Here is a 23,535-nt window from a genome sequence, read left to right on the forward strand (position 1 = left end):
ATACAATTTTAGCCTCTGGTGTGCCATGTATACATTCTGTATTCCAAGTAAGGCTGTGAAACAGAACCAAATCCAAACTTACAACTGCCATGTTGTGGGTCTCTACTGAATTTTAACCCTGAATGAAGCCTCTGAAATTTTTCTGGTGATTGGTCCAATATAGAGTGACATTTTAAACTGCTAAGAAACATCAAGTAACAATCTCCTTCATGAAGGTTTTCACTCACTGCGTACCTTAGAAATACATAGCTGTTCACCTCTCCTCTGATTTTCAACATCAGAGTCCAGAACAGAATTCAGTAGAGTGTACAAAAGAATGTGGAAGTGCTTGCAGTGCGTGTTCTCACCTGACACAGACCAATGACACTGTTGCAGAGCTTCTCATGTGTTTTAACTGACTCTTCCTAACAAGAATCATTTGAAAATAGCTTGAAAAAAAACCCCAATTATTTTAAACAGGTATATCCTATGTTGGATATAATCAAATGTGTATCAAATACCCCAAATTCTCTGATCTAAAAACCCTATACTTTAGTGCGATTTTCATTGTTCTTAGGTTCTAGCTCTAGACATAGCAGACAAGCAATAGATATTCTGTCCCTCAAGTCATCCTCTTAGATAAGCAGGGTAACTCTGTATTAGAATCCTCAGCCTAAACACCTTTTTTGAGTTTCTGGTCTTTGCCAATAAAGTAAAATATCACATTAAAATCACAAGATCTGCTGAAATATCTATTAGAATCCTAGGTCACAGCCTAAGAAACCAAAATAATTTCCCTTTTTGTTTTTTTTTTTTTTTTTGCTATTACATACTCACTTTTTCTTCATTATAGTCTATATATTCTTTGGTATATCGTTTTAACAGTTCTGCTTTCAGCTCTTCTGCTTTGGGAAATGCAACCTCCTTTAATTTCTGAGACACAAAATCAAAAACTGGGAGTTAGAACAATTGCCAGCTAATTAAGGTGAGAAGTAAAAAGACTGAAGTCAAGTTGGCAATGGCAACAATGTTTCTAAAAACATTTAAATAATAATTTAAATTTAAATAATTTAATTTAAAATACCCCCTACCATACCATACCTGATATTTCATAACTGATCTAGTGAAATGGCCTTATCTCCTATTTGCAGGATATGATGCTCAGATGCAGACACTGCTACTTATATTTTGGAGTTAGTCTGTGCTTCTCTGAAGCTTTTAGATGGGCAACAGTTAAAGTGAAGACCCACCTTTACTGTGTCTTTCTTTTCAGGAATGACAGCCGATTTGTAATCTCGATGCTTTGGTAGTTTCTCAATAAAGAGCCTAAGGGAACAGATCAGATTGACTGTGATGCAAAGAAGATGTCCAAATGTCCAAAAGACTCTGAAGCAATGCAACTCCCTTACCCTGCAGAGACTACCTGATGGGTTCGCAGGCATGCAGGGGTAACAGGCACACCCTGACAGGCCATGTTCCCCACTCATCTCTAGCCCTGTAAAGAGCAACAGAGTGCTTCCCTCTTCTCCCAAGTCAGATGTGCAGCAGCACCAGACTCCTACAACAAAAACGATGGGGAGGAAAAAGCCTATCCTGTGCCCCAAAATACACCTCCAAAGAGATTCTCTTCTTGTTGTGACAGTAACAGGCTTCCAAAGGGAAAGGCCTCTCACAAATCATTCTTCAGGGAACAGTTTGGCAGCCAAGGGCAGGAGGCTAAGAGAAAACCCACATTCTATTACTACTTCTAATTCTGTGTGACCTTTAATGCTGGCTTTTCTTCTTTGGGATTCATGTTCCTTCAAAGAAGAATATTCCTTGCACCAGATTAAGCTCTGAGATGCTTAGACAGTTCATGTGTTATATGCGTGTAATATGTGCACGTTACATGTGTAACGTGCATTATGATCTCTGATGAAAAGTGCTTAGAGAAACATAAGTGCTAGATTTCCTTTTTCAGTTCTTGTCCTTGGCTGTAAAGCTCAGTGGGAAAAATAAACTGAATCAATTCATAGACCTCTAACACTTATGATGTCTACTTGGGGACGGTGAAAATAAATAGAAGTTCAGTAACTTGTCATAGCCAAAATGGAGGGTTCCGAATTCAATGCCAGCAGGCCGGTTCCAGAGTCTACTCTTTCAACCACTATATCGTACTGCCTCCTCATGGCTCCTGGAATGTCCAGAACTGTTGGAGCGGTTCTGAACAAAGATGTCTTTCAATAGAATTAGGTTGTAATAAACACAAGCTGAGACCCAAAACAAATAAATTGAGGGTAGCTTGCCCACAGCCACAAAACACTGTTACGTAGTTGGGATTAACTGACTCTTTTTCACTTTCTGCCCATGGGTAGGAGGAAACAAAGGAGGAAGACTCAGTAAAGGGAAAAGAAGAAGATCCCCACCAAAACACACCCTCTATAGATGAGTCGTCCTCCTTCTGTTCTAATTAGGCACATGAAAATTTCATTTCAATCCAATTTCACAAGACCCCTCAGGCAGGGATGAATTCCAAAATCAAAACAATTCTAAAAATTGTCCTTTGGGTTCATGAAAAATGAATTAAAAGTTTCCTTGAAGTCTATACTTAAAACAAGCACAGATTCATTTTTCAACCATAAAGTCCTGAAGAGGATATTAGGATAAATAAGGCATAGATCTTGTGCTCAAGAGACCTATTATTCAGTAACTCGAAAGACCAAGGTACATGTTCACTACCTTCAGCAGGCTGAGTGTGCTTTGTATTGAGGCCTCAATCAGTCAAGAAAGTAACATGTCATATAAACACCACACTTTATTTTCATTTATGCTCTCAGCCTGAAGGACTGTAAAGTCCCTGAGGCCAGAGATTTCTGTGTTTCATGCTTCTTTGTATATTCCTCTAAAGCCAGCACAGTGCCTTGTATAAAGAGGCACTGAAAAAATATCTGATGAATAAAATTGTCTTAAAACCTTTGGATGAGCTGAGTGAAAAAACAAAGTGCAAAAAAGTATATATAACATGCTACCTTATATGTAAGAAAGGGGAAAATTATATATAGGCACACCTCAGAGATATTGTGGGTTCGGTTCCAGACTACCGCAATAAAGCAAATGTTGCAATAAAGCGAATCAAATAAGTTTTTTCATTTCTCAGTGTATAAAAAAGTTATGTTTACACTACAGTGTACTCTATTAAGTGTGCAATAGCATTCGGTCTAAAAACATATACACTTTAATTTAAAATACTTTATTGCTAAAAAATGCTAAGAATCATCTGAGAATGCAGGGTTGCCACAAACCTTCAATTTATAAAAAATGCAGTATCTGCAAAGTGTAATAAAACAAGGTATGCCTGTGTGCATGTATATATATTCATTTATTTTGTTTATAAGTATATAAAGTAACACAGGAAGTATATACAGAAACTAGCAAAAATAGAGGACAGGGGAAATAGAGTGGATGAGACAAGAGTGGGAGTGAAAATTTTCACTATATACCTTTTGTTTTATTATTTCGATTTTGAACCATGTAATAAAAACTAGCTTATAAGATAAAACTCCCAGACCTGAACATGAATACCTTTCTCTTGTTTCAGTAACTGTAGTCAGTTTTCTGAATGGGGACATATGGGCAGAAGCATCTCCTGAAAACAGAATGGGCAGCATAACCCACTGCCCACACTGGAGGCAACAGAGCTTGGTGGTTAGGAGGGCAGGCTCTGGAGCCACCCTGCTTAGGTTCAAATCCTGGCTTTAAGCACTTACTAGCTGTGTGACCTCCAGCACCATCCCTCAGTTTCTATATAAATTATATATACAGAGACAAACAGTACTACCTGATAGGGCTGCTATGACATTAAAATAGATTTTTAAAAATAAATAAAATGCTGAGCACAGTGCCTAGCACATAGCCAACATCTGCTATATGTTTATATGCTTGTTTTTACTAATAAATAAAAATGTGAGCAAGAAGAAGAGATGAAGATGTTAACACCAGGGTTAGAAATTTTCTAGGCAAAGAATAGCTGTGGCCCAGATGTATACTGTTCTCCGGGTTATATCTGGTTGCAGCCTACAGACAGGAAATGTACCAAAGCAAACAAAGATGCATTGGCAAAACACAAGCAAAACAGCCTAATGGAACAACAGAAAAAAAGAGATACACAGAAAAGTAAATAAAAAGGTAAATAATTATATAAAATGGTACTCAACTTTACTTATATATGAAAGAAATTCAAATTAAGATGAGATATCATTTTCATCTATCAGATTGGCAAAGGCTTAAAAGTTGATTACAATCAGTGTAGGCAAGGGCATAGAGAAATGGGTATCCTTACCCACTCTTAGCAGGACTGTAATTTGATAATACCTTTTTCCTTAGGGGAGGAAGGGGAGTGGGAGACAAGTATTCAAAATTTAGAATGTGTATATCCTTTAAACTCACAGTTCCACCTCTATGAATTTATCCTATAAAAATACAAAAATATATGTATAAGACTGTTCAATACAGCATTGTTCATAAAAGTAGGGCAACCTGAAAACCTAAATGACCATCAGTAGGGGATTATTTAATAAATTATGGTGTACCCAAATGTGGAAAAACAACATAACCATTCACTCTTTCCTTCAACAAATATTTACTGAGCATCTACTATGGGGTCAGGAATTATTATAAAGGCTGGCTATTTGGCAGTGAATGTCGCAGTCACAAATTCCTCCCCACCATAGAGTGTACATTACAGTGGGGGAACAGACAATAGACAAAATATAAAGTATTACAGATAATCAGTGCTAGGAAAAAGTCATTAATAGGGAAGGGGAATAGAAGTGACAGGGAAGGGATTGAGCTTTTAGATAGGGCAGCTAAGGAAGGCATCACTGAGAAAGTAGCAGTTAAGTAAGGACTGGAAGAGTAAGCCATGACGATATCTGGGATAAGACTGTTCCAGGCAGAAGAAACAGCCCTAAGGCAGAATGAGATGCTGGATCAATGTGTCCTGATACGGAAAGATATGACTGTTAAGAAAGCAAATTGTAGAAAAGAAAATATTGTATGATCTCATTCAGGCTTTAAGAAAAAAGGATAAAGACATGAGCCCATGTGTTTGCATGGGCATATTTTCTTAACAAACACATAAACACACAAGAAACATAACAGTGATTACCTCTGGCGAATGGGAATTTTCTTTTCACTTTAATATTTCCCTTGCTGTATGGCTTGAAAAAAATTTGCTTTAATCATGAACAAATATTACTTTTGTGTAAAAATAATTTAAAAAGTCAAGCAGAAATTCTATAACATGGATGTATTAAGGGCTCTAATTTCTTCCAATCTTAAAAGTTAGTCAGCAAAGTGAGCATGAGCACAAATGAAAACCCTCTTCAGTCCATAAGCCCCAATCCTGGTGGTAAACATTTTCAACACAGGTGACAGGCCATTTTCAGAAAGCAGGTCTGTGTTGTAGGGGCTCACACAGCAGACAGGAATTGCCTAAGTCCTCTGTAACTCTCTTCTAAGCAGCCTAGTCGATGACCATAAAAAGCTGCGAAAGAATCCACCGCCTGGACTACTGTCTGTGCTCACCATGAAAATATGTACTGATTTAATATGTTGAAGATCCTTCTTCTATACTGGGGTCTGCAAAAGGCAAAGCATTCCTACAGTAGGGGAAACCTCTGAGGGGGGAGAAATGTGCTTGAGATCATTAAGACGCCTGAACTGCTCAAGAGAAAAGAACAAACATGCCCTTTAAAATCCTGAGTTAAAGTATGCAAAAAGGTCTAGAACAATGACTCAATATTGGGGGGGAGGCAGAAGAGTGGTGAGGTAGAGGCCTACCCTCTTCCCTCCTCTCTCCTCAGTGTAAGAACTGCCAAAGTGAGCCGTTGTTAACTGACAGGAATATACCAAGTAAACTGCGGTAGAAAAACTGACCAAGAATACTGAGCTAGAAGTTTTTTTGCAACTCCTGGGGCTTGTCAGTTCACAGAATCAGAGTTAGGGCCTTGAAGATATCTGCAGGAAAAATGAAGGTAGCTACATTTATTGATCCAGGTCTAGCCAATCCAACAAAGTTCCAAATTAAACCCCAAATCTAACAAGTTAAGTAATACATTCTACCCTCCTCTCACTCACCTCTCCTCTAGGCCTCGTTCCTCATGTTAAATGGTCCTATAAGCAGAACACCACATACAGGAACAGACTCCCCGAATCGGTCTTGCTGTTAACACTGATATTCATATCACTCAAAGTAACACCAAATCACAGAAAAAAAATCAACTTCTTAAGCATCCGTGTACCGTTAATCCTACTCCCTCTTGCTTATATAAGAGTTTATTTCTACACTGAAACTCTCTTTTCTGTACCGTTAGCCTCTCCTTCTCCACAGTATCCTTTCCATCAGCAAAAAATAAGCTCTAGAATCTCCCATCTTAAAACACATGCGGGGCTTCCCTGGTGGCACAGTGGTTAAGAATCCACCTGCCAATGCATGGGACACGGGTTCGAGCCCTGGTCCGGTAAGATCCCACATGCCGCGGAGCAACTAAGCCCGTGTGCCACAACTACTGAGCCTGCGCTCTAGAGCCTGCGAGCCACAACTACTGAGCCCACGTGCCACAACTACTGAAGCCCGCACGCCTAGAGCCCGTGCTCCACAACAAGAGAAGCCACTGCAATGAGAAGCCAGAGCACCGCAACAAAGAGTAGCCCCCGCTCAGTGCAACTAGAGAAAGCCCGCGCACAGCAATGAAGACCCAATGCAGCCAATAAATAAACAAATTAATTAATTAAAAAACAAACAAAAAAATAAATAAATAAAATTGCCTTAAAAAAAAAAACACACACACGCACATTCATGTACTCCTTGTCCCCTTCAATTACTTCCTCAGTTTTCCACTTTACTTCCTATCCAACTTCTCCAAAGAGCTGTCTATGCCAGGGCTTGGCAAACTACGGCTAGCGGGTCAAATCTAGCTCGCCATCTGTTTTTATAAACAAAGTTTCATTGGAGCACAGCCTCACCCATTCATTCGTGTATTATCTATGGCTTGCTTTCACACTACAAAGCAGAGGCTGCAACAGAGATCAAATTGCCTGCAAAGCCAAAAATATTTACTGGTGTTGGGTGCAGCCACTTTGCCCTAGGAACTCTGGTCTGAAGTGCTGGGGGCAAGACCTCTACACGGGGCACCCTGTGAGCAAATGAAACTAGATTAAGCACGAAGGAAAAGAAAAAAAAGGATCGCTGACTGCAAAACTACTGACAGGGAGGACCTTCAAGATGGCAGAGGAGTAAGACGTGGAGATCACCTTCCTCCCCACAAATACATCAAAAATACATCTACATGTGGACCAACTCCTACAGAACACCTACTGAATGCTGGCAGAAGACCGCAGACCTCCCAAAAGGCAAGAAACTCCCCATGTACCTGGTTAGGGCAAAAGAAAAAAGAAAAAACAGAGACAAGAATAGGGACGGGACCTGCACCTCTGGGAGGGAGCTGTGAAGGAGGAAAGGTTTCCACACACTAGGAAGCCCCTTCGCGGGTGGAGACTGCGGGTGGTGGAGGGGGAAGCTTCGGAGCCACGGAGGAGAGCGCAGCAACAGGGGTGCGAAGGGCAAAGCAGAGAGATTCCCGCACAGAGGATCGGTGCCGACCAGCACTCACCAGCCTGAGAGGCTTGTCTGCTCACCCGCCGGGGCGGGCAGGGGCTGGGAGCTGAGGCTCGGGCTTCGGTCGGATCGCAGGGAGAGGACTGGGGTTGGCGGCGTGAACACAGCCTGAAGGGGGCTAGTGCACCACAGGTAGCCGGGAGGGAGCCCAGGAAAAAGTCTGGAACTGCCTAAGAGTCAAGAGACCATTGTTTCGGGGTGTGCGAGGAGAGGGGATTCAGAGCACCGCCTAAACAAGCTCCAGAGATGGGCGCGAGCCGCCGCTATCAGTGCGGACCCCAGAGACGGGCATGAAACGCTAAGGCTGCTACTGGCGGCACCAAGAAGCCTGTGTGCGAGCACAGGTCACTCTCCACACCTCCCCTCCCGGGAGCCTGTGCAGCCCGCCACTGCCAGGGTGCCGTGATCCAGGGACAACTTCCCTGGGAGAACACACGGCGCACCTCAGGCTGGTGCAACGTCACGCTGGCCTCTGCCACCACAGGCTCGCCCTGCATTCTGTACCCCTCCCTCCCCCTAGTCTGAGTGAGCCAGAACCCCCTAATCAGCCGCTCCTTTAACCCCCTCCTGTCTGGGTGAAGAACAGACGCCAGAGGGCGACCTACACACAGAGGCGGGGCCAAATCCAAAGCTGAACCCTGGGAGGGACCTGTGCGAACAAAGAAGAGAAAGGGAAATCACTCCATGTAGCCTCAGGAGCAGCAGACTAAAATCTCCACAATCAACCTGATGTACCCTGCATCTGTGGAATACCTGAATAGACAACAAATCATCCTAAAACTGAGGCCGTGGACTTTGGGAGCAACTGTAGACTTTGGGGTTTGCTGTGTGCGACAGACTAGTTTCTGATTTTTATGTTTATCTTAGTATAGTTTTTAGCCCTTGTTATCATTGGTGGATTTGTTTATTGGTTTGGTTGCTCTCTTTTATTACTTATTATATTTTTTTATTTTAATAATATTTTTAAAAATTATTTTTTATTTTATTTTTTTTCTCCCTTTTCTTCTGAGTCGTGTGGCTGACAGGGTCTTGGTGGTCCAGCCGGGTGTCAGACCTGAGCCTCTGAGGTGGGAGAGCTGAGTTCAGGACATTGGACTACCAGAGACCTCCCTGCCCCATGTAATATCAATCAGCGAGAGTTCTCCCAGAGATCTCCATCTCAACGCTAAGACCCAGCTCCACTCAATGACCAGCAAGCTCCAGTTCTGGACACCCCATGCCAAACAACTAGCAAGACAGCAACACAACCCCACCCATTAGCAGAGAGGCTGCCTAAAATCATAATAAGTTCACAGACACCCCAAAACACACCACCGGACACAGTCCTGCCCACCAGAAAGACAAGATCCAGCCCTATCCACCAGAACACAGGCACTAGTCCCCTCCACCAGGAAGCCTACACAACCCACTGAACCAACCTTACCCACTGGGGGCAGATACCAAAAACAGTGGGAACTACGAATCTGCACCCTGTGAAAAGGAGACCCCAAACACAGTAAGTTAGGCAAAATGAAAAGACAGAGAAACACACAGCAGATGAAGGAGCAAGGCAAAAACCCACCAGACCAAACAAATGAAGAGGAAATAGGCAGTCTACCTGAAAAAGAATTCAGAATAATGATAGTAAAGATGATCCAAAATCTTGGTAATAGAATGGAGAAAATACAAGAAACGTTTAACAAGGACCTAGAAGAACTAAAGAGCAAACAAACAGAGATGAACAAGACAATAAATGAAATTTAAAATTCTCTAGAAGGAATCAATAGCAGAATAACTGAGGCAGAAGAACGGATAAGTGCCCTGGAAGATAAAATAGTGGAAATAACTACTGCAGAGCAGAATAAAGAAAAAAGAATGAAAAGAATTGAGGACAGTCTCAGAGACCTCTGGGACAACATTAAACACACCAACATTCGAATTATAGGGGTCCCAGAAGAAGAAGAGAAAAAGAAAGGGACTGAGAAAATATTTGAAGAGATTATACTTGAAAACTTCCCTAATATGGGAAAGGAAATAGTCAATCAAGTCTAGGAAGCACAGAGAGTCCCATTCAGGATAAATCCAAGGAGAAACATGCCAAGACACATATTAATCAAACTATCAAAAATTAAATACAAAGAAAAAATATTAAAAGCAGCAAGGGAAAAGCAACAAATAACATACAAGGAAATCCCCATAACGTTAACAGCTGATCTTTCAGCAGAATCTCTGCAAACCAGAAGGGAGCGGCAGGACATATTTAAAGTGATGAAAGGGAAAAACCTACAACCAAGATTACTCTACCCAGCAAGAATCTCATTCAGATTTGAAGGAGAAATTAAAACCTTTACAGACAAGCAAAAGTCAAGAGAATTCAGCACCACCAAACCAGCTTTACAACAAACGCTAAAGGAACTTCTCTAGGCAGGAAACACAAGAGAAGGAAAAGACCTACAATAACAAACCCAAAACAATTAAGAAAATGGTAATAGGAACATACATATCGATAACTACCTTAAATGTAAATGGACTAAATTCTCCAACCAAAGGCCAGGTAATGTTAACAAAGATCCTGGGAGTCTCTGCTTCTGACAGGATCACTGTATTCCCGTGTAGGGAGCACCAGAAGCCTGGGAGCCACCAGGGCCTGCACTGCTCAGTGCACCTCTCAGGGCAGCAATGCCAGGCTCCCACCTCACTGCTCCATTCAGCTGCAACCCTCCCCACTGGGTCCCATCATGCCTTTTTAAAAAGATTCTGTATAATGAGTGGAGAGCAGAGAGGTATATTTAGTGGCCTCACTCAGCGCTCCAGAATCATCAATATGGAGCCTCTGGATCTCTCCCAGATGCCAGCTCCCCCCAACACCTGCACTCGTTCTTCTGTTACAGTTAGAATTAGGGTCAGGATGGGGGGGGTGTTAGGAGGGAGAGCATTCTGACAGAGCGTGGGTAAGGTCCCATAGTGAGATGCAATATGTATAGAACTGAAGGAAGGCCCAAGTGGCTAGAGCACAGAAAGCAAAGAGCTGAGTGCACAAGCTGAGGCTAAAGAGCCTGGTAGGGGCTACCCTACAGAGAACGCTATGCACCAGAAAAAAAGAGGTTCACATTCTTAATCTAAAATCAGTAGGAAGATCTGCAAAGATTTTTCAGCTGACTGTTGACATGATTGCATTTGAAAAAGACCTCTGGCTACTTGGTGAAGAAAAGATTGTAGGGTTTCTCAACCTCAGCACTATTGACACTTTGCGATGGGTAATTCTTTGTTGTGGGGGGCTGTCCTATAGGATGCTGCTAATTATAGGATGCATCCATTATAGGATGTTTAGCAGCATCCTTGGCATCTCCATGCTAGATGTATCCACACATGGAGTTGAGACAACCAAAGTCTCCAGACATTGCCAAATGTCCCCAAGGGGCAAAATCAACCCTCATTGAGAATCACTGAATTAAGGAAGAGCAAGAGAGAATGACGGAGACAACTGGTAGTTTCACCGTAGCCCAGGTAGCAATTATGGTAGCTTAGAATTGAGGAGGTGGAAAAGGAAGGAAGTGAACTGATTAGGGTTAGGATTAGGGATTAGGGAGACATTTAGGAAGTAAAGTCAATGATATAGGTTGCTTGGTTGAAATGGAAGGAGAAAGTGAGAGGAATTAAGGAGAATGAGTGGTTCTGGCCTAAGCATACAGGGAGGTGCTTAGTACCATGAGCTAAGATTCCAGGTAGATCCTAGATTTTGAGCCAATGTAAAAGTGGAACAAGACTTTTGGAAGTATTAGGATATGTGAGTATAATTGTACATGAAGGAGGAACATAAATCATTAGAGACCAAAGGGCAAACTGTAGTATTCAATTACATTGGTAGCCCCCAGTGAACCATGCCTCCTGGCATTCATGACCCTGATTCATAGTCCCTCCTCTTGAATCTAGGCTGGCTCTGTGACCTTTAACTAATGGAATATGGCAAGAAAAACATTCTGAGACTTCTGAGCCCAGGTATTAAGAAGGCCTGGCAGCTCCCACATTTGTGCCCTAGGTTGGCCATTTAAGAAGTTAGTGGCCATTTAAGAAGTCTAAGTACACTGAGACCACCATGCTGTGAGAGGCCCAACCTTGCTATTTGGAGAGGCCACATGGAAGATAAGTGAAGCCCCTTGCCAGTGGTCCCAGCTAAGCTTCCAGTTTACAGCACCAACTTGCCAACCATATTTATGAGGCCACCTTGGAAGTGCATCCTTCAGCTCCAGTCAAGCCATCCATGTGAGCCGATGTGCTGGCCCCATCAAGCCCTGACCAAATTTCAGAATTATGAGCAAATAAGTTGTTGTTTTAGGTCGGTAACTTTGAGATGCTTTGTTACACAGCAATAGATAACTGAAACAGCCTCTCTAAGGCTCACTTTTGCCTACTGTAAATTAGAAATAATAATAATACCTACCTCAGATTTGTTGTAAGGGTAAGTTAAATAATGTCTGGCACTAGAAGTACTCAAATATTGCTATTTTTATTCTTGTAGGCACCAAAAAGAGTGCTTAATAGTTGATAATTTTATTGCACAATATTGATTAATACTGTTAATATTAACAGAGCAATTGTCACCTTCTCTGACTGCCCTATATTGAACAGAACCTCTCAGTCACTCTGCTCCCTTCTTTGCTTCACAGCACTTATCACCACTTGAAAAATATATTTTTATTATCTGTCTTCAACACTAGAATAAAAACTCCATGAGAGTTAAGACTTCGTTTTGTTCACTGTGATATCCCAAGTGACCTGTCGCATATATGGTCAAAAAATATTTGTTGAATGAGTAAAAAAAAAAATCTCCAACCAAAAGACATAGACTGGTTGAATGGATACAAAAACAAGACCTGTATATATGCTGTCTACAAGAGACCCACTTCAGACCTAGGGACACATACAGACTGAAAGTGAGGAAAAAGATATTCCATGCAAATGTAAATCAAAAGAAAGCTGGAGTAGCAATTCTCATATCAGACAAAATAGACTTTAAAATAAAGACTACTACAAGAAACAAAGAAGGACACTACATAATGATCAAGGGATCAATCCAAGAAGAAGATATAACAATTGTAAATATTTATGAACCCAACATAGGAGCACCTCAGTACATAAGGCAAAGGCCATAAAAGGGGAAAATCGACAGTAACACCATAATAGTAGGGGACTTTAACACCACACTTTCACCAATGGACAGATCATCCAAAATGAAAATAAATAAGGAAACACAAGCTTTAAATGATATATCAAACAAGATGGACTTAATTGATATTTATAGGATATTCCATCCAAAAACAATAGAATACACTTTCTTCTCAAGTGCTAATGGAACATTCTCCAGGATACATCATATATTGGGTCACAAATCAAGCCTTGGTAAATTTAAGAAAATTGAAATCGTATCAAGTATCTTTTCTGACCACAATGCTATGAGACTAGATATCAATTACAGGAAAAACACTGTAAAAAATACAAACATATGGAGGCTAAACAATACACTACTAAAAACCAAGAGATCACTGAAGAAATCAAAGAGGAAATTAAAAAATACCTAGAAACAAATGACAATGATAACACGATGACCCAAAACCTATGGTATGTAGCAAAAGCAGTTCTAAGAGGGAAGTTTATAGCAATACAATCTTACCTCAAGAAACAAGAAAAATCTCAAATGAACAACCTAAACTTACACCTAGAGCAATTAGAGAAAGAAGAACAAAAAAAACCCAAAGTTAGCAGAAGGAAAGAAATAATAAAGATCAGATCAGAAATAAATGAAAAAGAAATGAAGGAAACAACAGCAAAGATCAATAAAACTAAAAGCTGGCTCTTGGAGAAGATAAACAAAATTGATAAACCATTAGCCAGACTCATCAAGAGAAAAAGGGAGAAGACTCAAATCAATAGAATTAGAAATGAAAAAGGAGAAGTAACAACTGACACTGCAGAAATACAAAGGATCATGAGAGATTATTACAAGCAACTATATATGCCAATAAAATGGACAACCTGGAAGAAATGGACAAATTCTTAGAAAAGAACAACCTTCTGAGACTGAACCAGGAAGAAATAGAAAATATGAACAGACCAATCACAAGCACTGAAATTGAAACTGTGATTAACAATCTTCCAACACACAAAAGCCCAGGACCAGATGGCTTCACAGGAGAATTCTATCAAACATTTAGAGAAGAGCTAACACCTATCCTTCTCAAACTCTTGCAAAATATTGCAGAGGAAGGACCACTCCCCAAATCATTCTACGAGGCCACCATCACCCTGATACCAAAACCAGACAAAGATGTCACAAAGAAAGAAAACTACAGGCCAATATCACTGATGAACGTAAATGCAAAAACCCTCAACAGAATACTAGCAAACAGAATCCAACAGCACATTAAAAGGATCATACACCATGATCAAGTGGGGTTTATCCCAGGAATGCAAGGATTCTTCAATATATGCAAATCAATCAATGTGATACACCATATTAACAAACTGAAGGAGAAAAACCGTATGATCATCTCAATAGGTGCAGAAAAAACTTTTGACAAAATTCAACACCCATTTATGATAAAAACTCTCCAGAAAGTAGGCATAGAGGGAACTTACCACAACATAATAAAGGCCATATGTGACAAACCCACAGCCAACATCGTTCTCAATTGTGAAAAAAGTGAAACCATTTCCACTAAGATCAGGAACAAGACAAGGTTGCCCACTCTCACCACTATTATTCAACATAGTTTTGGAAGTTTTAGCGACAGCAATTAGAGAAGAAAAAGAAATAAAAGGAATCCAAATAGGAAAAGAAGAAGTAAAACTGTCACTGTTGGCAAGATGACATGATACTATACATAGAGAATCCTAAAGATGCTACCAGAAAACTACTAGAGCTAATCAATGAATTTGGTAAAGTAGCAGGATACAAAATTAATGTACAGAAATCTCTTGCATTCCTATACACTAGTGATGAAACATCTGAAAGAGAAATTAAGGAAACACTCCCATTTACCATTGCAACAAAAAGAATAAAATACCTAGGAATAAACCTACCTAAGGAGACAAAAGACCTGTATGCAGAAAACTATAAGACACTGATGAAAGAAATTAAAGATGATACAAACAGATGGAGAGATATTCTATGTTCTTGGATTGGAAGAATCAACACTGTGAAAATGACTCTACTACCCAAAGCAATCTACAGATTCAGTGCAATCCCTATCAAACTACCAATGGCATTTTTCACAGAACTAGAACAAAAAATTTCACAATTTGTATGGAAACACAAAAGACCCCGAATAGCCAAAGCAATCTTGAGAAAGAAAAACGGAGCTGGAGGAATCAGGCTCCTTGACTTCAGACTATAATAGAAAGCTACAGTAATCAAGACAGTATGGTACTGGCACAAAAACAGAAATATAGATCAATGGAACAGGATAGAAAACCCAGAGATAAACCCACGCACATATGGTCACCTTATTTTTGATAAAGGAGGCAAGCATATACAGTGGAGAAAAGACAGCCTCTTCAATAAGTGGTGCTGGGAAAACTGGACAGCTACAGGTAAAAGAATGAAATCAGAACACTCTCTAACACCATACACAAAAATAAACTCAAAATGGATTAAAGACATAAATGTAAGGCCAGACACCATCAAACTCTTAGAGGAAAACATAGGCAGAACACTATTTGACATAAATCACAGCAAGATCCTTTTTGACCCAACTCCTAGAGAAATGGAAATAAAAACAAAAATAAACAAATGGGACCTAATGAAACTTCAAAGCTTTTGCACAGCAAAGGAAACCATAAACAAGACAAAAAGACAATCCTCAGAATGGGAGAAAATATTTGCAAACGAAACAACTGACAAAGGATTAATCTCAAAAATATACAAGCAGCTCATGCAGCTCAATATCAAAAAAACAAACAACCCAATCCAAAAATGGGCAGAAGACCTAAATAGACATTTCTCCAAAGAAGATATACAGATTGCCAACAAACACATGAAAGGATGCTCAACATCACTAATCATTAGAGAAATGCAAATCAAAACTACAGTGAGGTACCACCTCACACCAGTCAGAATGGCCATCATCAAAAAACCTACAAACAATAAATGCTGGAGAAGGTGTGCAGAAAAGGGAACCCTCTTGCACTGTTGGTGGGAATGTAAATTGATACAGCCACTATGGAGAACAGTATGGAGGTTCCTTAAAAAACTAAAAATAGAATTACCATATGACCCAGCAATCCCACTACAGGGCATATACCCTGAGAAAACCATAATTCAAAGAGTCATGTACCACAATGTTCATTGCAGCTCTATTTACAATAGCCAGGACATGGAAGCAACCTAAGTGTACACCAACAGATGAATGGATAAAGAAGATGTGGCACATGTATACAATGGAATATTACTCAGCCATAAAAAGAAACGAAATGGAGTTATTTGTAGTGAGGTGGATGGACCTAGAGTCTGTCATACAGAGTGAAGTAAGTCAGAAAGAGAAAAACAAATACAGTATGCTAACACATATATATGGAATCTTAAAAAAAAAAATGGTCCTGAAGAACTAGGGGCAGGACATGAATAAAAAAGTTTGAACTTTTTTTTTATTGATAAACATTTTTATTCTAATATTATAGTAATAATTCAAGTGCAATTCTCTTTGAAAAGTCAACTCTGTTAAAACAAAACTTGTTAAATACCTTTCATCAAACATAAGCATATTCTTTTCAATCCCCCACAGCAGTCAGAGCCATGTAGCAGAGGTAAGATTTTTTTTTTAAAGCCTACTACATTTTGTTATTGCTAAAAAATCTGAATCAGTTGTCAAGGTCTCAGAAGCAGTGATTAATTGACTTTTGAAAGCTCTACCAGATATTCTGACATAAAATCATGAATCCAGACATCTGTGTCTGGCAGCTATGTGTCCACTAAATAGACCACTACTTTCCGGTCCCAAGGGTTAGTCTCTACGTAGACGTAAAGAATGGACTTGAGGACACGGGGAGGGGGAAGGGTAAGCTGGGACGAAGTGAGAGAGTGGCATGGACATATATACACTACCAAATGTAAAATAGATAGCTAGTGGGAAGCAGTTGGAGATCAGCTCGGTGCTTTGTGACCACCTAGAGGGGTGGGATAAGGAGAGTGGGAGGGAGACGCAAGAGGGAGGCTATATGGGGATATATGTATATGTATAGCTGATTCACCTTGTTATACAGCAGAAACTAACACAATATTGTAAAGCAATTATACTACAATAAAGATGATAAAAAAAAAATTTAGTATCTGGCCCTTTTACAGAAAAAGTTCTCCGATCTCTGGACTATACTCACAGTCTCTACTCTCTTACTGTCCATTCACCTTTCAACCCACTCCAATCTTTAATCCTTCCAGTGAATTGCTTACCAAGATTACTGATCACGTCATGACATCAAACCCAAATCCTTGCCCATCTGACACAGCTGGCCACTGTCCTGCAAATACTGACCTCTTTTGGCTCCCATGACAAAGTGATGGATTTCCTAGATTTTCTCCTACCTCTCGAACCTTCCTTCAAGGAAAGGTTTCCTGATACTTTAATACGCCATGGATCCTTCTGGCATCTCATAAATCCTATGGACCCTTCTCAGAATAATTTTTTAAAGATATAATATAAATTATGAAACATTACAAAAAGCCCAATTCTACTGTAATGCAGTTTTCAAAATATTAAAAATTTGTGATATGTGCTTACTTAATGTAAGCACATTAATGTATTGTTAATACATTAAAAAACAGGATGTAGTTGTGGGTTTAATAACTCTGTACTGTAATTCTGAAGTAGTGATAAGTATCAATGTTATTTTGAGATATCAGCAACAATCATAATTTAATACGAAAATATCTTGATTTCTACTGGTGACAAAACTACAAATATTAATAATACTGTGGTTTGACGCCTATATTCAAAATTAAAGGAAGTGCTAAATTTTAGTTAGAGATTCGTAAAAACAAGAAAAGTTTTTCCCAACCAAGTTCATGGACCCTGAATTTTATCAATGAATCCCTGTGGGTTCCTGGACCCCAGATTAATAACCACTGCACTACAAGGTCTCAGCAGTTTTCATGGCTTCAGAACCAACTATATGTTGAGTACTCCTGGGCTTGAATCTGCAACCCAGACCTCTTCTCTGAGTTCAGACTGCTACATCCAACCTACTACTGGACATCTCTACTTGGATATCTCACAGATAACTTAAACTTTACACCTTAACACGTCAAAAAACCAGGCCTGAACTCTTGAATCTTCCCACTACCCAACCCCTTTTCATCACCACTCTCCCCATCTCAATAAATGGACAAGCAAATCCTAAATTACTCAAGGCAGAAACTGAGGTCAGTCTTGATACCATCTTCTTTCCCAAATTATCAGTAAGTTCCATGGACTCTATCTCCAGAACACCACATCCATCTGCTCCTTTCCAGTCCACCATGTTCCTTCAACCTACCAGCTTCTCTCTTGACACTCCCTCCACCAGTTACCACATAGCAGCCAAAATTTATATTTTTAAAATATAAGTAAGATTAGGTCACAACCTCACTTAAAACTTTTCAATGGCTTTCTATTGCTCTCAAGATAAAATGTAAACTCCTCACTGTGGCCTATAAGATCCTGCGTGATTTGGCCCCGCCTGCCTCTCCAACTTCATCTGCAGTCATTCTCCCTCTTCACTTGCTACACTCCAAACACAATGATCTTTCAATCCTCAGAACACACTAAGGTCTTTCTTACCTGAGAGCTTCTGAATACACAGCTGTATCTGTTTTAAATGCTCTGCTTTATGCTTTTGGAATGACCAACTCTATGGCATCCTTCAAGTCTCAAGTTTAAATCTTACGTTCTCAGATAGATGTTACTCTATTTAATTAGATACCCTTGGTTATTCCCTGTCCCAGCACTCTCTGTTGCTTCCACAGCATTTTCCCTATTTTGTGAACTGTATATTTATTTGCTTACCTGTATACTGTCTTCTTCCATAAGTAGAATAAGGACAGGGGCCATTTTACTTACTACGTATTCAGGACCTACTGCACTGTCAAGTAGACAGTAGGTATATGCAATATATATTTGTTGAATGAATATGGTCCTCACCCTCAAAGCACTTTCTACGTGGGACAAGAAGACCCAGAGGGCCCTTCAGAAAATACCTGGTAGAGTGATTCCATGATTCTACTGAACTTTCTCAACTATGATTTCCCAAAAGAATTGTGCCCCTCGGGGATTAACCAAGATGGCAGAGTAGAAGGACGTGCTCTCACTCCCTCTTGCGAGAGCACCAGAATCACAACTGGCTGCTGGACAATCATTGACAGGAAGACCCTGGACTTCACCAAGGAGGATACCCCACGTCCAAGGACAGAGGAGAAGCCACAGTGAGACGGTAGGAGGGGCGCAATCAGAGTAAAATCTAATCCCATAACTGCTGGGTGGGTGACTCACAGACTGTCGAACACTTATACCACAGAAGTCCACCCACTGGAGTGAAGGTTCTGAGCCCCACGTCAGGCTTCCCAACCTGGGGGTCCGGCAACAGGAGGAGGAATTCCTAGAGAATCAGACTTTGAAGCCTAGTGGGAATTGATTGCAGGACTTCGACAGGACTGGGGGAAACTGAGACCCCACTCTTGGAGGGCACACACAAAGTAGTGTGCGCATCGGGACCCAGGGGAAGGAGCAGTGACCCTGGGGGAGACTGAACCAGACCTACCTGCTGGTGTTGGGGGGTCTCCTGCAGAGGCAGGGGGTGGCTCTGTTTCACTGTGGGGACAAGGACACTGGCAGCGGAGGTTCTGGGAAGTGCTCCTTGGCGTAAGCCCTCCCAGAGTCTGCCATTAACCCCACCAAAGAGCCCAGGTAGGCTCCAGTGTTGGGTTGCCTCAGGCAAAACAACCAACAGGGAGGGAACCCAGCCCCACCCATCAACAGTCAAGTGGATTAAAGTTTTACTGAGCTCTGACCGCCACAGCAACAGTCAGCTCTACCCACCACCAGAGCCTCCCATCAAGCCTCTTAGATAGCCTCAACCACCAGAGGGCAGACAGCAGAAGCAAGAAAAACTACAATCCTGCAGCCTGTGGAACAAAAACCACAGTTACAGAAAGATAGACAAGATGAAAAGGCAGAGGGCTATGTACCAGATGAAGGAACAAGAAAAAACCCCAGAAAAACAACTAAATGAAGTGGAGATAGGCAACCTTCCAGAAAAAGAATTCAGAATAATGATAGTGAAGATGATCCAGGACCTCGGAATAAGAATGGAGGCAAAGATTGAGAAGATGCAAGAAATGATTAACAAAGACCTAGAAGAATTAAAGAACAAACAAACAGAGATGACCAATACAATAACTGAAATGAAAACTACACTAGAAGGAATCAATAGCAGAATAACTGAGGCAGAAGAACGGATAAGTGACCTGGAAGACAAAATGGTGGAATTCACTGCTGCGGAACAGACTAAAGAAAAAAGAATGAAAAGAAATGAAGACAGCCTAAGAGACCTCTGGAACAACATTAAACACAACAACATTCGCATTATAGGGGTCCCAGAAGGTGAAGAGACAGAGAAAGGACCAGAGAAAATATTTGAAGAGATTATAGTCGAAAACTTCCCTAACATGGGAAAGGAAATAGCCACCCAAGTCCAGGAAGTGCAGAGAGTCCCATACAGGATAAACCCAAGGAGAAACACGCCGAGACACATAGTAATCAAAGTGGCAAAAATTAAAGACAAAGAAAAATTATTGAAAGCAGCAAGGGAAAAACGACAAATAACATACAAGGGAACTCCCATAAGGTTAACAGCTGATTTCTCAGCAGAAACTCTGCAAGCCAGAAGGGAGTGGCATGATATACTTAAAGTGATTAAAGGGAAGAACCTACAACCAAGATTACTCTACCCAGCAAGGATCTCATTTAGATTTGATGGAGAAATCAAAAGCTTTACAGACAAGCAAAAGCTAAGAGAATTCAGCACCACCAAACCAGCTCTACAACAAATGCTAAAGGAACTTCTCTAAGTGGGAAACACAAGAGAAGAAAAGGACCTACAAAAACAAACCCAAAACAATTAAGAAAATGGTCATAGGAACATACATATCGATAATTACCTTAAACGTGAATGGATTAAATGCCCCAACCAAAAGACATAGACTGGCTGAATGGATACGAAAACAAGACCCATATATATGCTGTCTACAAGAGACCCACTTCAGACCTAGGGACACATACAGACTGAAAGTGAGGGGATGGAAAAAGATATTCCATGCAAATGGAAATCAAAAGAAAGTTGGAGTAGCTATACTCATATCAGATAAAATAGACTTTAAAATAAAGAATGTTACAAGAGACAAGGAAGGACACTACATAATGATCAAGGGATCAATCCAAGAAGAAGATATAACAATTATAAATATATATGCACCCAACATAGGAGCACCTCAATACATAAGGCAACTGCTAACAGCTATAAAAGAGGAAATTGACAGTAACACAATCATAGTGGGGGACGTTAACACCTCACTTACACCAATGGACAGATCATCCAAAATGAAAATAAATAAGGAAACAGAAGCTTTAAATGACACAATAGACCAGATAGATTTAATTGATATATATAGGACATTCCATCCAAAAACAGCAGATTACACGTTCTTCTCAAGTGCGCACGGAACATTCTCCAGGATAGATCACATCTTGGGTCACAAATCAAGCCTCAGTAAATTTAAGAAAATTGAAATCATATCAAGCATCTTTTCTGACCACAATGCTATGAGATTAGAAATGAATTACAGGGAAAAAAACGTAAAAAAGACAAACACGTGGAGGCTAAACAATACGTTACTAAATAACCAAGAGATCACTGAAGAAATCAAAGAGGAAATAAAAAAATACCTAGAGACAAATGACAATGAAAACACGACGACCCAAAACCTATGGGATGCAGCGAAAGCAGTTCTAAGAGGGAAGTTTATAGCTATACAAGCCTACCTAAAGAAACAAGAAAAACCTCAAGTAAACAATCTAACCTTACACCTAAAGAAACTAGAGAAAGAAGAACAAACAAAACCCAAAGTTAGCAGAAGGAAAGAAATCATAAAGATCAGAGCAGAAATAAATGAAATAGAAACAAAACAATAGCAAAGATCAATAAAACTAAAAGTTGGTTCTTTGAGAAGATAAACAAAATTGATAAGCCATTAGCCAGACTCATCAAGAAAAAGAGGGAGAGGACTCAAATCAATAAAATCAGAAATGAAAAAGGAGAAGTTACAACAGACACCGCAGAAATACAAAGCATCCTAAGAGACTACTACAAGCAACTCTATGTCAATAAAATGGACAACCTGGAAGAAATGGACAAATTTTTAGAAAGGTATAACCTTCCAAGACTGAACCAGGAAGAAACAGAAAATATGAACAGACCAATCACAAGTAATGAAATTGAAACTGTGATTAAAAATCTTCCAACAAACAAAAGTCCAGGACCAGATGGCTTCACAGGTGAATTCTATCAAACATTTAGAGAAGAGCTAACACCTATCCTTCTCAAACTCTTCCAAAAAATTGCAGAGGAAGGAACACTCCCCAACTCATTCTATGAGGCCACCATCACCCTGATACCAAAACCAGACAAAGACACTACAAAAAAAGAAAATTACAGACCAGTATCACTGATGAATATAGATGCAAAAATCCTCAACAAAATACTAGCAAACAGAATCCAACAACACATTAAGAGGATCATACACCACGATCAAGTGGGATTTATCCCAGGGATGCAAGGATTCTTCAATATACGCAAATCAATCAATGTGATACACCATATTAACAAATTGAAGAATAAAAACCATATGATCATCTCAATAGATGCAGAAAAAGCTTTTGACAAAATTCAACACCCATTTATGATAAAAACTCTCCAGAAAGTAGGCATAGAGGGAACTTACCACAACATAATAAAGGCCATATGTGACAAACCCACAGCAAACATCATTCTCAATGGTGAAAAACTGAAAGCATTTCCTCTAAGATCAGGAACGAGACAAGGATGTCCACTCTCACCACTATTATTCAACATAGTTCTGGAAGTCCTAGCCACGGCAATCAGAGAAGAAAAAGAAATAAAAGGAATACAAATTGGAAAAGAAGAAGTAAAACTGTCACTATTTGCGGATGACATGATACTATACATAGAGAATCCTAAAACTGCCACCAGAAAACTGCTAGAGCTAATTAATGAATATGGTAAAGTTGCAGGATACAAAATTAATGCACAGAAATCTCTTGCATTCCTATACACTAATGATGAAAAATCTGAAAGAGAAATTATGGAAACACTCCCATTTACCATTGCAACAAAAAGAATAAAATACCTAGGAATAAACCTACCTAGGGAGACAAAAGACCTGTATGCAGAAAACTATAAGACACTGATGAAAGAAATTAAAGAAGATACCAACAGATGGAGAGATATGCCATGTTCTTGGATTGGAAGAATCAACATTGTGAAAATGAGTATACTACCCAAAGCAATCTACAGATTCAATGCAATCCCTATCAAATTACCAATGGCATTTTTTATGGAGCTAGAACAAATCATCTTAAAATTTGTATGGAGACACAAAAGACCCCGAATAGCCAAAGCAGTTTTGAGGCAAAAAAATGGAGCTGGAGGAATCAGACTCCCTGACTTCAGACTATACTACAAAGCTACAGTAATCAAGACAATATGGTACTGGCACAAAAACAGAAACAGAGATCAATGGAACAAGATAGAAAGCCCAGAGATTAACCCACGCACCTATGGTCAACTAATCTATGACAAAGGAGGCAAAGATATAC

At 40.0% G+C, this 23,535-nt stretch overlaps 1 protein-coding gene across 4 annotated transcripts in view; it reads right to left on the minus strand.

Moving 5' to 3' along the window:
• The window catches only part of STAMBP (STAM binding protein), a 41,753-nt gene that overhangs the window by 11,375 nt on the left and 6,843 nt on the right, over positions 1–23,535 (minus strand). For all 4 annotated transcript variants that reach the window (XM_082356590.1, XM_082356592.1, XM_082356589.1 and 1 more), the window contains exons 3-4: positions 1,230–1,305; positions 817–912 (exon numbers count right to left, since the gene is read on the minus strand). In XM_082356590.1, the coding sequence (XP_082212716.1) occupies positions 817–912; positions 1,230–1,305 (172 nt within the window). The remainder of the gene's footprint in view (positions 1–816; positions 913–1,229; positions 1,306–23,535) is intronic.

Source organism: Balaenoptera borealis (assembly GCF_965194805.1).
Source record: "Balaenoptera borealis genome assembly, chromosome: 15".
Classification (NCBI taxonomy): Eukaryota; Metazoa; Chordata; class Mammalia; order Artiodactyla; family Balaenopteridae; genus Balaenoptera; species Balaenoptera borealis.